At 51.3% G+C, this 16337-nt stretch overlaps 1 protein-coding gene across 1 annotated transcript in view; it reads right to left on the bottom strand.

Annotated features, from left to right (window-relative positions):
- Positions 1–16337, bottom strand: part of LOC306644109 (tyrosine-protein kinase Mer-like) — a 32738-nt gene that overhangs the window by 7727 nt on the left and 8674 nt on the right. The window contains exon 2 of the mRNA XM_079110685.1: positions 3391–3793. Coding sequence (XP_078966811.1) covers positions 3391–3793 — 403 coding nt within the window. The remainder of the gene's footprint in view (positions 1–3390; positions 3794–16337) is intronic.

Genomic DNA, 16337 nt, shown 5'->3' on the forward strand with positions numbered 1-16337 from the left:
ATGACAATGAGACCTCACAGGGAGCCGCCCCACGACCCAGCTCTGCATGCTGTTTCTCTGCAGGGTCCCCATGGCCACCCCAAGACACGGTCTACATTTTTGTGTCTTCCTACGATTTCAGGACCAGCTGGCTATCTCCTGACCATAGGCAAGTCACCCTTCAAATGGGGACTTCAGAGCTCTCAATGAAACGATAGCAAGTTTAGGGTCTTCGATGTCCTTCAATGCCAAGAAATTACACACATATTTATAATTTGATTAAGTCACTGTAATTGACTTCCTTGAATCACACTGGACAGCCCCTGTGGCACCTGAACACTGCCTTAATAAAATGGGAGTATCTCACAAAGATGGGTCTGATGTCCTGAGTGCTACCCAGTTCATTGTCTGCCATTCTACGACTTCTGACCAGGAAACCCGCTTTAAGACTTGGTTTTGAGGTAAATAAGATTACTCTCCTTTAGAATGAGTGCGTACATAATAAGCTGAATACAAGCAACAAAAAAAATTCTAAGTTTCTCAAAATGTCACCCAGTTCCTTCTGAACACTAAAGGCACAAATAAACTAAGACCTTGACTGCAAAGCTTCAAAACTCTCCAGATGCTCTTCACCTGGCTCCTTAGAGCCAGCCCCAAGCTGCAGTCACATGGTCCACTGCAGCAGAAGGAAGGCTGGGAGATGTGGCAGCTGATCCAGGGACACAGAAGCCCATGGCTGACCACACCCAGAGAGACCACAGGGCTGTGCGCCGCCCCCCACCAATAACACCCAATGAGACCAATGTGTCCATTCTCTTTCTCTAAGCCTGTAAACAACACCTCCCTTATTTGTTATTAAAGGATGATTTTACTTTTCTCATCAGAAGTTGCATCTATATAATGGTCCTGCATCTGCATTCCACCCTCAACACACAAAAAAATGTCAGTCAAATGTCCTGCGTGGCTGGGAGCAATGGTGCACAGCTGGAAGGAGCTTGAGGCAGGAGGATGGCAAGTTCAAGGCCAGTCTCAGCAACTTAGTGAGACTCTAAGCAACTTAGAACCTGTCTGAAAATTAAAAAAAAAAAAAAAAAAAAAAAAAGGCTGGGATGTGGCTCAGTGGTTAAGCGCCGTGGGTTCAATCCCTAGGGCCAAAAAAAAGGACCCTGCCAGGGAAATGCAGAATCATGTTCTTGGCCTCGGGGCCTGGGGTTGACACAGGGAACAAGCCCGGCACCTGGGCAAAGAGGAGAGAGAAGTGCCTCTCTGTGCAAGTATTGCCAGACTGAACTGGCCGACGACTGAGCTCTGTGGTGACTGCAAGGTGGCTTTCTGGAAAGGAAACAGAAAATGATTCACCGAAAGCCATGACACAGTGCGGGAGAGTGCCAAGTGTCGGGCCAGGGAAAGTGGAAACAGCAGAGATCAAAGAGGGCTTCGCAGCCGGCGGAGGGATCCCAGGCACAGGCACGGGAGCGCACTTCCACCCCGCAGGCTGACCTCACCCGGCTTTCCACAGCCACAGGCCCCCAGTGCCATGACCGAATCGCAAAAGACCTGCGATGGAACAGAAAACCCAAACCCCTCCAGTCAGAGAGGCGATCTGAAAGTAGAACAGTGATCACCAGTTTTGGGGTGGGGTGGGGTGGGATGGGGTGGGGTGGGGTGGGGGGGGGGGGGACCCGGAGATGGACAGCAGGTTCCAAAACCTGAGTTAGGCTGGAGGAGGAAGATCTACCGCCCTGCAGCACAGTCAGGAGACCACAGGTCACAGTGACCTGGCATCTATTTTATGATGATCTAGAAGAGAGAAGCTACAAGCCTGCGAACACAAAGAAATGACGAGGAGAAGGGACAGCTGATCAGCCTGATGGGATTGCTGGGCTGTGAGCATGTTAAATACCACACTGCATCTCATTAAGATGCCAAACGAAACTGGAATCCCAGCTACTCAGGCGGCTAAGGCAGGAAGATCCAAGTCGAAGGCCAGGCTGGGCAATTCAGTGAGACCCTGTTCCAAAATTTTTAAAAAGGGCCGGTGGCAGGCCGGTAATCCCAGTGGTTCAGGAGGCTGAGGCAGGAGGATCGCAGGTTGAAAGCTAGTCTCAGCAATTTAGCAAGGCCCTAAGCAACTCAGTGAGACCCTGTCTCTAAATAAAAAGTAAAAAGGGCTGGGATGTGGCTCAATGGTTAAGCAACCCTGGGTTCAATCCTCAGTACGAAAAATGAATAAATAAGATTTAAAAAAGATAGCTCATGGTACAGCACCCCTGGGCTCAATCCTCAGTAACACACACACACCCACATGATGTAAAATTAGTACATGTTAATAAATAAAGCCAAGAAACAAAGGAGAAGTGGGGAGAAGCAAACCAACCATCGCAGGTTCAGAGGAAGGAGCGGACGGCACCAAGGCAGCTTGAGAAGAGGAGTAGCTAGCCGACAAAACAGGGCAGCGGCCCCATCCTGGGAGCATGGAGCTTCGGGATGCACCTTCCGCTCGGCTGGTCCTGTTCCCCTGCTCGTCCAGCTTGCTCTTGCTGAACAAAGGGGAAAACTGAGGCGGACAGGCAGCCAAAGACCTGTCTCATTCCCCAGGCTTTGGTCCTCCACCTTCTCTGCCGCCCCAGGCCCGAGGGCGACGGCTACATCAGGACCATGCCTCACAGCAGGCAGATCCTTGCCAGGACGTGGGAGGCAGGCCAACACGGTAAATAAAAGAAGCAGGAGGACTGTACTGTTTTAAAGTCCCCACTAACGGTGACCTTGGTGCCTTCTCAAGCCCCTTGAAAACCACTTTTCCTTGGGTTGGGGGTGTAGAGCTCAGTGGCAGAGCCTGAGCTTACTATGCCCAGGGTCTGGGTTTGATCCCCAGCACTGCAAAGAAACAAGCACTATTTCAGCTGACTAGTAGAAGTTTTGTTTGTTTGTTTGTTGCTTAGGGCCTTGGGTACCGAGGATTGAACCCAGGTGGGCTTAACCTCTGAACCACATCCCCAGTCCTTTTTATTTTATTTTATTTTATCTTGAGACAAAGTCTTGCTAAGTTGCTTAGGGTCTTGCTAAGTTGCTGAGGCTGGCCTCAGACTTGTGATCCTCTTGCCTTAGCCTCCCGAGTTGCTGGGATTATAGGCGTGCACCATGCTCCTGGCACTGGTGAGCCCTTGGTCTTAGCTGCACTGGACACTGACCTGTAGCTCAGGGGGCAAGCAGCCACCCTTCCCCACCCCCAATTATCTGCTGACTCACAATTCCAATGGGACTCAATTTAAAAGAAGTCAAGAATACAGATGGTCACCCATTTGAGATAGCTTAAAGAAACATAAAAGCTGTTTTGCTTGGTTTGTTGTCTTAAATGAGGAGGCTTTGTTTCAATATGACATCTAAAAAGAAAAAGAGAAAGCCACATACCTGAAGGATGCAATTATAGACGTGACCTCGTCATCCGGGTAAAACTGGGTGATGGCATGATGCTCTCCAAGTTCCTTCCCGTCTTTCCACCAAGTAATGGCAGCGTCCTGGTAGATGTTAGGTACATTGATGGAGCAATTGAACTTGACATCTTTATGTTCAGAAAGGATTATGTGTCCAACCGTGTGATTAAAGGCCAGGGGAGGCAGCTTTGATGCAGCAGAGGTCACCTGGGGGACAGCTGTATTCCCTGGATGTGACCCTCCAGTCTGGGTTGGCGGAAACATCCGGGCAGGCTGGACCCTGCTGTGGTGGGTGGAGGTGAGTGGCACATGGTCAGCTGGCAGGTTTCCAGGCAAAGGTCCTGGGGACAGCTCGGTTTCTTTCCACACCTCAGCAATGGCTGAAAAAACACAGCACCTAAGTGTTAGCCTTCAAAGTATGGGGATGATCCTCCACTTCCCAGGTCGGAAGAGGGAGAAGCAGAACATCCTCCGTGCCTTCAGCGAAGGGGCACAGAACTTGCTCAACACACACATCCATGTGCACTCCCGTTCCCAAGTCATCCACTTGTTCACAAGCCCCCTTCTGAAGACGGATCATGAAATAAGACTGCCGGGCTTGGAATGGGGCTCCGTGATGGAGGCCTGGTTCAGCCTACACAAGGCCCTGGGTTCAGTCCCCAGCGGAGCAGCAGGGGTGACAGGGAAAGGAAGGAAGAAAAAAGAAGGAAGAAAGAAAAAGAACCCCACCACCACCAAGAAAATCTTGCAGGGGATGCTGCTTGGTGGTAGAGAGCCAGCCTGGCATGCACAGGGCCCTGAGTTCAACCCCTAGTACCGCAAAGGAAAAAAAGATCTTTTAAAAGTGGCTCATTCAAGCCCTTCCCACCCAGCTCAGCAGGAAGGAGGCAGCGAGGAGAGCCACGATTCACTGTCCTGCTGTCTGCTCTGACTCAGACTGTGCTCTGAACTTCGCCAATAGTTTTGAAGACTGAGTGGTCCGACTTTGTACAAATTTGTACAATTTTTGTGTTACCAGAGTTGGAGCTTCCAGAAAATGCCTGCCTGCTGGAATGAGCCAGGAAATGTTTTTATTTCATCTGGCCCATAACTGTTTCTAAAAATATAGGCTCCCGTTAGCTGTACTTTTAGGGTATTTAAGGCATTTTGGGAGCGTGCATTCTATGCTGGTTGTTGTTCATTCAACTATGTCGCTGGCAAGTGGGTGGAGGAGACGTGGGCCCGCAGGCCATGCCACAGGTTGGTGACATGGGGTACACAGAGGGTCCATCCCTGCCAAGGGCTGTGCCTCCAACTCGCTCAGGACCTCACATCTGCTGAGTGCCCAAGTGTGCGTGCAGAGAGCAGCTGGTCTCAGCGCAGGGTCATGCCAGAGTTGGTGAATAAGAACAAGGGACCCCAGTTAAACTTGAGTTTCAGATAAATAACAAATAACTGCTAGTGTAAGTATCAGCCAAGTGCTTAGCAGGCCAAGGGAGGACAGGAACAAGAGATGTGGAGGCAGAGAGGGGACTGGGGATTTCTCCCGTGTCCTCCCGCCCTCTCACTCTGGTGGCATGCATCCCTTGGCCTGGGCCATCGCTGAGCCAGGAGCCCTCTCAGTACAGCCTGGGAACTGCTCCCTCCCTGCTGGGGTCCACTCCTAGGAGGCAGGATGAACGCCAGTGTAAGAACCCAGGAAAACTGGGATCACAGTGGCACACACCTGTGATCCCAGTGACTGGGGAGGCTGAGGCAGGAGGATCACTGGGCCCCTGGGTCACCTTCTGATTATAAAGGTGACACGACTTGTTATAATGAATACCAACATGAACTGAAGAGTGTGCAGAACAAAACGGAGAGCTGTTCTGCAGTCCCAGCCCTGCAAAACAACCAACCTCTCTTTACAGACTGGGGTCTAACCCTCAGTTCTGGGGAAGTCCAGCCGCCACCTGCGCTAGCTGCTAGGCGAGTGGGGGAAGACCCGCCCTTGGGAGTCCCTGAAGTCCTGAGTGGCACCTCACCCCCAGGCACCCCTGAAGGACATCTCTGCCTTTCACTGGCCAGAATTTGGTTGAATGCTTCAACTGCCAATAATACTGATGGAGTGCCCTAGGTCCCAATTTGCTGCGCTAGCCCAATAGGTAACGTAGGCGCCAACCCAGGCACAGAGCGGCAGAGGGTGGCAGGAGTTAAAAGCGGAGAGGGGACTTGGCTGGCAGGCGGACGGGAGGTGCAGTGGTTTCAAAGTGTCCCTCCAAAGTCTGTGTGTCAGAAACTGAGTCCTCAAACTCATCCCTCAATGGCATTTGGGGGTCCTCAGGAGGGGGTGAGGCTCGGATGAGCCGGGGTGCCTGTCCCCAGGCATGGCACCAGTGAGAGAGGTGGGGCCAGCATCCTGCTGTCTCCTGGGTGAGGCCTCTGGCTGTCCAGCACCCCCGTGGCCAGGGCAAAGGGCCTCCCTGGGGATGTGCTTGCCGTCTACAGGAAGCCCCTGCACCCCCGCCCTCCCAGGCGAAAGAGCCGGGCCCTGGATGGCTGGACCCCCATTTCACTTGTGCCAAGAGGTGGATGGCATCGCTGGCAGCTTCCCTGTTACCCAGGTTAGTGTAAGAAGGCAGCTGTCCTATGAGCACAGTGAGACTTCAGGTCAACGCGAAGGACTCTGGATTAGTCAAGAGCAGCAGCGACCCCGCCGAAAGGAAAGGTCCCACCTTCAGTTACTTGACCTGGCGGACAGTCCCGAATTGTAAATTGCTAACTTGGCTTGAGACGATGTCCTCAGACCACTGTGGAGGAAAGGGACCCATGTGTCAGCACGTGCACAAGTGTGACAGGGCCCAGCATGGGGGCACCACGCTGGGGGGCAGAGGCAGGGCTGAGGGCACCAAGGGGAGGTGGTCGAGACCACGCGTGCCCCAAGAGGTTCCAGCTGGTGTGCAGCCGGAGGCAAAGGCCCAGGCATGGTGGAGGAGGGTGAGGTGGCCTGTGAAATGTTGGCTGGACGCCATAGCACAGGCCTCTGATCCCAGTGACGCAGGAGGCTGAGGCAGGAGGATGGCAAGCTTGAGGCCAGCCTCAGCAACTTAGCAAGACTTGGTCTCAAAACACAATCAAAGGGGCTGGAGGTGTAGCTCAGTGGCTAAGACCTACCCCCGCCTGAGGTTCAAACCCCAGTACTGAAAACAGAGAAGGGCAGACTCTTCCTGTGGATCACAGCGGCCACGGGGCTGCCAGATAAAAACCAGGACACTTCTCTCCAGTGAAATTCCAAATAAACAGTGATTATCTGGAGCCAGGGCACCAAGGGGTCATGGAAGACCACTGCGGCCACAGGTCAGTCTCTGGGGCTTGGAGCAGGAAGAGGAGAGGGTCTCGAGGTAAAGCGGGACCCTGGCACACCAGGTAAGTTATCCTGCCTCCCTGAGCCCTGGCTTGGAAGGTCTGAAGGGGCCTGGGCCTCCGAGCAAACACAAGGGGCTTCTCGGGTGGCACCCTGCTTCCGTATGGCCCTGACCCCCACTTGTCAATTTTGGTTTAAAAAAAAAAAAAAGCAGCTGCGTCTCCCGGGACCCTGGGCATGCTCTTCCACAGTGTGAACCCCAGGAACTTCCGGAGCCACAGGCAGCCCGGCCTCCCCTTCAGCCAGGCCCCTGCTTTTCACCCCAGGTATTCGAAGTTCCTCCAAAGAAGCACTTCGACAAAGAAGCTTCCGAAAACCCCAGGCCCCTTCTGTAGGGGGACACCAGGGAACCTGAACATTCCGGAATCTGTGACTTTTCACCAGCCTCTTCTGATGCTCCTGCCACACTCTCCAGCGGAGAGAACACTGGAATCTTCCAGGGCAAGGCTTTCAGCTCTCGACGCCTGGGTCCCAGCCAGAGCTTGAGTTTATCGGCTTAGGGAGCAGTTTGGGCACTGGGATTGAAAAATTCTCCTCTGGTGATTCTATGGCACAGCCAGGTTCAGACCTCTGCTCTAGAGAAGGGACACAAGGCGCCAAAAGCCCTCGGCCGGTCCTGGAGTCCTGGATTAGCCCAAGATCTCCGGCCAGAAGGCTCAGGTTGGACCGCGTGTCTTGGGAGGTGGGGATACGGCAGAGGTGAGGTGAGACTCAGACCCCAGAGTCGAGGAGCAAGGGTGGGCCCCAGCTCAGCCACGCAGAAGCCAGATGAGCTTGGGTAAGCCACTTGTCCACCCAAGACCGAGTGTCCTCATGGTACAGGGAGACAGATGACACCTTCTCCCAGACTCAAGAGCCAGGCACCAGGCAGCTAAAACAGTGCTGTCACCGAATTGAAGCCAAGACCGTGGGCAGGTGTCGACAAACACCCATGCGTGGTACAGGGCTGGGCTGGGCCCCGGGGCAAGGCTGCCAGCGTGGACGACACCGGGCTCAGTCTTCATCCCCAAGGAACATGCAAATGTGCAAATGGGATCTGCAAACACTCCAAAGTAGAGCCAGCAGAGTAAGGCACGTGGAAAAGGATTCTAGACTCCAACGCACCTGCCAAGAGAGCATGCCCAGACTGTACTGACAGGTTTCCTATCCACATCGGAACCATGAGACAGAAAATGCTCTTGTGAGAAATTAAACCATTTCTTGCCAGGAGCAGCGGCACACACCTGTGATCCCAGCAGCTGCAGAGACCGAGGCAGGAGGATCTCGGTTCAAAACCAGCCTCAGCAACTTAGTGAGGCCCTAAGCAACTTAGCAAGACCCCGCCTCTAAATGAAATATAAAAGGGGCTGGGCATGTGGCTCAGCGGTTAGTACTCCTGCGTTCAATCCCCAGGACCCAAAACAAAACAAAACAAAAAACCCTTTTAAAAAATTAAACCATTTCTCTACTTGGTGATACATGAATAATTATAAATATGTTATAAACATTCTTAAGTACATACAAGTGTTCTGCAAGACTTGCAGAAAACACTGTGCATGGAGACGGTCTGGCCTGTACAGACATGCGATGAGTGGAGCTATTATTTCCATAACGTGAAACATCTGATCCGTCTGGTTTCAGAGGTGCACTAGCCATGCCTGGACCAGCAACACCAAACATATGGAACCCGTTAGGCTGACTTAGCCCTCAACCCCTGGCAGTGAAATGTGAGCACACGGTTGTGTTTACTTAACCGGGGTGCGGGGGGTGGGGGGTGGGTGTCCCTTCACTTTCCCCTTGGCAGCCGGCCAGGTGTCAGGAGAGGCGTGGTGGCAACTCTGTCTGGCCAGGGTCTGGGGGCAGAGGTCTGGGGCTGGTTCTCCTTGGGGTCCAGAGGGAGCCTGAAGACTCAGCCCACACGTTTATCACCTCCATTCTGCTGCCCCCCAGGGTATCCTGCCCAGCGATGCCGGAATTCCTAGGACTAAAATGCCATTCTTTGTTTCAAGGAACATAATTATTTCCTTGTAAAATCCGACTATCTCTGGAAGACCAAGCCACCGAGTACAAGTCTGCTCCAGTCTTTCCTAAGGGATGGGTAGTAAAGAAACCCCCTCAAGAATACATTAGGTGCACTGTTCTCCAGTTTTTCCCCCACAAAGTATAACTTGAAATGCTGGGCGACATATAAGATAAACATTGCTTCAAACCCTGAGAGACGCAGAGACCAGAAAGTGGATATGGTGGCTGCCAAATCCTGGGGGGCTGTGAGTCAAAGGGAGTCGAGTTTCAGTTTTACAAGATGAGGGGAGCTCTGGAACGCGAGGGTGGCGACCGGGGGACATCTCGAGTGTACTTAGCACCCCTGGACCGTACCCTTAAACACGAGGAACATGGTAAAGTTGATGTCAGGCGGACGTTACCACAATTAAAAAAAAACAAAAACAAAAACCCACACGTGGAAAAAACACGAAGGGTGGAGAGAAAAAAGTGCACCAGCGAGTGACCTCGGGGTCCAGGAACAACGGGCCTGGGTTTTCTTTTTGCCCCACATACTCCAGCTTGGAGCCAGATGCCAGCAATCCGGAAATGCTATCAATCAAACAAGAGCAGAAGGGCAGCCTTTCAAAGGAACCGGGAAGGGGCAGCTAAGCCGGGCAAGGCAGCCACCAGAGCCCAGGGCCCCATCCCAGCCACACCAGCAGGAGTTACAAGTACAGAGCGCCACAGCCACACTGCCACCAGGGTCAGCCGGGGCCTGGAGGTCACCCTGGGCCTGGAGGTCACCCCTGGCTGGAGTTAGTAAAGACCAGGTGGGGAGACTCAGCTTCTACCCCTGTCACCACAGGCAGGTGAAACCCCGTCCTCCACACCAGGTGGAATATGGGCTTCCTGGAGAGTCCAGGTCGGCTTCCACTGTGAACGTGAGGGGAGGCCTCCCCTCCACGTCAGCAGAGCAGCCTGAAGCACGCCTACCCACCTACCCAGGCAGCAGACCCTGACTCCAGCTGGAGCAGCCAGGGGACCAGGTGGAAGAGGATTTAAGCAAGATCCATGGCTTCTCGACATGATACCCAGGAGCCGAACTTCAACAACATTCTGATGGCAAATGAAAAGAATACCAGCTCCAAGATGACAGGATTATCTGGAAAAGCTTTTCATGAATGAATGAATGAATGAATGAATGAATGAATGAATGAATGAATGAATTCAAGGGTACTGGGAATTGAATCCAGGGATGTTCTACCAATGAGCTACATCCCCAGGCCCCCTGACAATTTTATTTTATTATTATTATTATTATTTTTTGGTACCAGGGATTGAACTCAGGGACACTTGACCACTGAGCCACATCCCCGGCCTTATTTTATTTAGAGACATGGTCTCACTGAGTTGCTTAGCTCCTCACTTTTTGCTGAGGCTGGCTTTGAACTCTCCATCCTCCTGCCTCAGCCTCCCGAGCTGCTGGGATTACAGGCGGGCACCACCGCGCCCGGCTCCCCCTGCCATTTTTATTTTGCAACAGTCTTGCTTTAAAATAGCCCAGGCTGGCCTTCAACTTGTAATCCTCCTGCGTCAGCCTCCTGGGTAACTGGGATTACAGGTGTGCACCACTAAGACCAACTAGAAAAAGCTTCTAATGATGCAATCATCAAAATATTTCCATGAGCAGTTATGAATATGCTTGAAACACATGAGAAAAATAGAAAGCCTTAGAAACGAAACAGCAAGTCTCAGTAAATAAATAGTCATATCATTGCAGTCTGGAGGAAGAGAAGGAAGGGCAAATTGAAAGAGTACACAAAGAAACAAATCTAGCAAGACACAAACCTAGATTCAAAAATCTGCATGAATCTCCAATAGAATAAGGCCCACCAAATCCACGCCAAGATAAATCAGAGTCAAACTTCTGAAAACTGAAGACAAAGCATGTTAAAAGTACCAAGGGAGAAATAACGCCTGGCTACAGGGGCAAAGCAATTGAAAGACCATGGATTTCTCATCAGAAACCACAGAAGGACAGAAAAAGGAGTCTCGGTGGTTCTCAAGTGCTGAAATGAAAGAAGGTCAACTCCAATTCTATTGGTAAAGCAGGGCGGGGTAAAGGTATTCTGAGATGAAGGAAACCAAACAGTAGATCTGCTGTGAATAGCTAGAGGAGGTTCTCCAGACACAAAAGGAACAGCAGAAGAAGAAAGGCTGAACTATCAGGAGGGAGGAAAACACAGGAAGCCAAAATACAAATAAATGCAACAGACTCCTCCTGAGTATTCTAGATTACATGTGATGGTTGAAGAAACAGTGTAACACAGATGCGGTTCTCTATATGAAGAGGCAATACTGAAGACAATTACATCACAAACAGGGAAGGTAGAGAGATTTGAAAGGACGAAAGGATTCTATATTTCACTTCAGGTGGTAAAATATCAACACCTAATATACCAATGATTACATTAAATGTAAATGGCCTAAATTTATCTATTAAAAAGACAGGTTGACAGTGGATTTAAAAACATACTATCTGCTGTTTATAAGAAAATCACTCCATAAAATGGTAGGTTGAAATTAAAAAGATAGAAGATGTATCATGTAAACATTAATCAAGATAAAGAGGAATAGTTACATAAATATCATATAAAATAGATTTCAAAGCAAAGCAAATTATCAGAGGCAGAGTGTGTAATCAAATGATGAGTTAATCCACAAAAAAGACATAATAATCTTTAATAATTATGAACCTAAGCAAAGAACTGCAAATTATGTGAAGCAAAAACTGATAATACTGAAAGAAGCAAATAAATCAACAACTGTAGTTACAGGTGGCACCGCATTTCTCTCTCTCAAATGACAGATCAAGTAGGTAGAAAATAATCAAGGACATAGAAGAACTCAACATCATGGCTAAGGAAGATAATCTACATTTGTAGAACAATCCACCCAACAACAGACCATGCATTCCCTCCAGACAACAGGGGGACAAAACAAAGCAAGCAATATCTTGGACCACAAAGTAAATCTCAACAGATTGAAATCATGTACTTGGTGTTCCCTGGTCACAATGGACATAATCAGAAACCAGAGACAGAAGGTAACTAGAAACTGCCCAAATATTTTTGAACTAAATGTTTAAATAATCAATAGGTCAGAGAAGAAGTCTCAGAGGAAATTCTAAAAAATACACTGAACCGAATGAAAATACAACATACAAAATTAGCAGGACACAGCTAAAGCAACGTGAAGGGGACTAAATAAAAATGACAGGAAAAAGGGAAAGTCCGCAGTCTCTGAGCTGGGGACATAGAAATGCGAAACAACCAAACAAGCGGAAGGAAGGAAGTTATTAACCGTCAGAAATGAAATGGAAAAGGGTAGCAATGAAATGAAGAGCTGATTGCTTTAAACGATCATGACACTGACGAATCTATAGCGAGAAGACACAGACAACCAGAATCAGGAGGAAAAGGGGACATCGCCAGACTCTGAGGGCTGCAGAAGGGTAAGGAAGGACTGGGTTCCGCTCAGTGACACAGCGCTTGCTCAGCAGGTCCCAGGCCCAGGCTCCATCCCGGACGTCCCAAAGGAAGGGGAAAAAAAAAAGGATGATAAGCAAACACGATGAGTAACTCTACACACAAATCCAAAGACAGGGACATGGGCTAAGTCCTCCACAAACACAAACTGCCACGACGTAGCCAACAGGAAACAGGAGAGCTGAAGAGCCCTGTAACTAAGTTACTACTAAGTTCTAGGGCTACTCCATGGGATAAGGAAATGGAATTCATGAGTTTAAAAATTCCCTCCAGAATCCAATCTGCAAGGCCAGCTGGATCCGCTGGAGAATCACACCCAAGGCTTCCAGAAGACGCGCCACCAGTTCCACATGAGCTCTTCCAGAAACTAGAAGAGTGGCAGGCACTCCACCAAGATCGGGGCTTCTGGTGGTGGGGCTTTCCGTGAGGTGAAAGCGACACATATTCAGTAGAAACCTATCCTCTCGCCAGGCCCGGGCCGTCAGCCCCACGCTGCTCTGCATGCTGGCAGCCCGCCAGGGTCAGGTTGTCACACGCACTTTCACTTTTTGCTTTCTTCCGAGGTGCTGGGGATTCGAACCTGGGCCCGTGCTCACACGCATTTTCAACTTACCATGTTTCCAACTTAATGACTTTGTCACAACCTAGACGGAGAGTTGAAGAACCTCTGAATGGTTCATCTCTTCCACTGAGAAACAGGCCCAGGACCCAGCAGCCCCATCACGCATGCGCACACACACTCCGTCAGCCTCTTGCCTACACAGCCATCTCCAATCCCACGAAGGGAAAGCCTGGTCCCTGCTTCACAGGGGAGGGCTCTGTGGCTCACAGGTGCCAGTGACCTGCCCTGGTCTGCGTAGCTGGGAAGGAGTGAAGGGGACTTCTCCTGCCACCCCCACTTCCCTGACATGCACACATAGGCCCCAGCTGCTCAGCCTCCTTGCAGCTGCACAGGACGGGTCCACGGTGGAAGGACAGAGGTGAGGCCCCAGGGGGAAGGACAGAGGTGAGGGCCCAGGGGGAAGGACAGAGGTGAGGTCCATGGTGGAAGGACAGAGGTGAGGCCCAGGGGGAAGGACAGAGGTGAGGCCCCAGGGGGAAGGACAGAGGCGAGGCCCCAGGGTGGGAAGCAGAGGCGAGGCCCAGGGGGAAGGACAGAGGTGAGGGCCCAGGGGGAAGGACAGAGGTGAGGCCCAGGGGGAAGGACAGAGGTGAGGCCCCAGGGGGAAGGACAGAGGTGAGGCCCAGGGGGAAGGACAGAGGTGAGGCCCAGGGGGAAGGACAGAGGTGAGGCCCCAGGGGGAAGGACAGAGGTGAGGCCCCAGGGGGAAGGACAGAGGTGAGGCCCAGGGGGAAGGACAGAGGTGAGGCCCAGGGGGAAGGACAGAGGTGAGGCCCCAGGGGGAAGGACAGAGGTGAGGCCCCAGGGGGAAGGACAGAGGTGAGGCCCAGGGGGAAGGACAGAGGTGAGGCCCAGGGGGAAGGACAGAGGTGAGGCCCCAGGGGGAAGGACAGAGGTGAGGCCCAGGGGGAAGGACAGAGGTGAGGCCCAGGGGGAAGGACAGAGGTGAGGCCCCAGGGGGAAGGACAGAGGTGAGGCCCAGGGGGAAGGACAGAGGTGAGGCCCAGGGGGAAGGACAGAGGTGAGGCCCAGGGGGAAGGACAGAGGTGAGGCCCCAGGGGGAAGGACAGAGGTGAGGCCCAGGGGGAAGGACAGAGGTGAGGCCCCAGGGGGAAGGACAGAGGTGAGGCCCAGGGGGAAGGACAGAGGTGAGGCCCAGGGGGAAGGACAGAGATGAGGCCCCAGGGGGACGGACAGCTACACACCAGCTGTGACCTGCCCCAGAGCATCCCCAGGAGACATCTCAGCTCAGATGTTCCCAGCAACAACCTGTTGGCAACAGGAGGCGGAAGTCACACAACCTGCACCTGGGCGTTCCCGGCCCTGAAGACCTGCTCCCTGAAGACCTGCCCCACCTCAGGGAGACCAGCAGGGAGACGGGTCATCTTGATTCAGGTCGTCCAACTGCACACTTAAAATCTCTGCATTTCATTACAAGTGAAACCTCTGGACAGGAAAGATTAAGAGGAACGTTTCTGTGGACGCTGCTGGTAATAAAAATCAACGGGGAGCAAACTGAAGCTCGGACTAAGAAGAGACTGGATGGATGAAGTTACAGGATCGCCACATTGTTGCCTGTGAAGATAAACGACCCAGGGCTACGCTTTTCAAGCCTGATGAATCTAGTGAACTCAACATGGATCAAAAAAGCAAACGGAAGAAGAAAGCTCCCTTTTTACGTAAAACTTTATCATGTGCATGTTGCAATCTGCTGCAAGCATCCTGCGCTGATACCCCTTTCCCTTTTTTGCTACAAATGGGACCCATCTGAACCCACTAAATGTAAGCAAAGTCCACAGCATGGAGCATCACAGAGAGCTGTCACCTTCCTGATGAAAAGAACAGTCAGCTGGTAGGAGATGGTTTGTCCTTTGTCCTTCTGGCTTCCTTCTGCTTGGAAGGCAGATGAAATGCCTGGAGAGGAAGCAGTCATCTTGAGACAATGAATCCCAAAACCATCGCTAAGACAGCAGAGTAAAGAGCCAGTTCTTTGACTCCATCATGGAGTCACTCATGAGTCTCAACTGGGCCTCACACTGCTTGTTATTTGAGAAAATACCCTCCTCTTGGGGAAGCTACCAAAGAGGGGTGTTCTGTTATAGGAAGCTACTGCATACTCTAAGTGACATGGTATAGGATGATACTATGGACTGTTCTCAACACCCACATGGGGTCAAAGGATAAAGAAATGCACAGGAATTTGCAGGCATGGTGGTGCACGCCTGTAATCCCAGCAACTCAGGAGGCCGAGGCAGGAGGATGGCAAGTTCAAAGCCAGCCTCGGCAACTCAGCGAGGCCCTGTCTCTGAAAACATAAAAAATAAAAATAAATGAATGAAAATAAAAAGGGCTGGGCATGTGCCTCAGGGGTAGGGCACTCCTGGGTTCAATCCCTGGTACCACCCCTCCCTACGGAAAGAAAGGTTCAGGAATTAGGACACCGATGTGGTGTGGGCTGACGGGATGACGCTGCAGGGGGACAGTGGAGACGTCAGCGATATTGCTAATGTCTGAGTGGCGGTTACACATGGGAATTCTAGTACCTGTTGGACCCATTGGTGTATCAACAATATATATATATATATATATATTTTCAATTGGGCATTAACCCAGGGGCACTTAACCAGAGTCACATCCACAGACCTTTTTATTTTATTTTTTAAATTTTGAGACAACACTACATTGCTGAGGCTGGCTCTGAACTTGCCATCCTCCTGCCTCAGCCTCCAGGGTCTCTGGGATCATAGGTGGGCACCACTGTGCCCAGCTACCACAAATATTTTATAACGAGATCTGAATACAAAGAATAAAGAGTAGGTGAGAAAGAAAAAATTACGATGGCAAAAATGAGAATTAAGTCTTGATATTTACTGGCCGGCCCAACTGCTTAGAACAGCAGTGCCCCACCTGGGGTGGCTTAGGTGAGCAGCCACACGGTCCTCCCTCCTGTGGGTCCTGAACCCAGGAGGGCACCTGGCTGGAGGAGCCACCCGCCGGTTCCTCTGGTTCAGGGCCTGTGCCCTCCCTGGGGAAGCAGAGCTGCGTTAGTCTCACACTTGGAGGCCAGGCTTTGAAGCAGGCCCTCCCCTGCCTCCCCAGAAATCAGACATCAGGCAGGATGTGACACCCTCACAGACTGAGTCCACAGGTTCTCAGTGGGGCTTAGGCTTCTGTGTTTTGGGTTTTTGTTTTGGTTTTGTTTTTTTTTTGGTACTGGGGGTTGAACCCACTGAGCTATATCCTCAGCCCTTTTTATCTTCTATTTTGAAACAGGGTCTTGCTAAGTTGTCGAAGATCTTGTGGATTTGCTGAAGCTGGTCTTAAACTTTAAATTCTCCTGCCTCAACCTCCCTAGTGGCTGGGATTCAAGTGTGCACCACTGTACTTGGCAGCTTCTGGGTTTTACAAAA

The sequence above is a fragment of the Sciurus vulgaris genome, assembly GCF_902686455.1.
Source record: "Sciurus vulgaris genome assembly, chromosome: 14".
NCBI classification, from domain to species: Eukaryota; Metazoa; Chordata; class Mammalia; order Rodentia; family Sciuridae; genus Sciurus; species Sciurus vulgaris.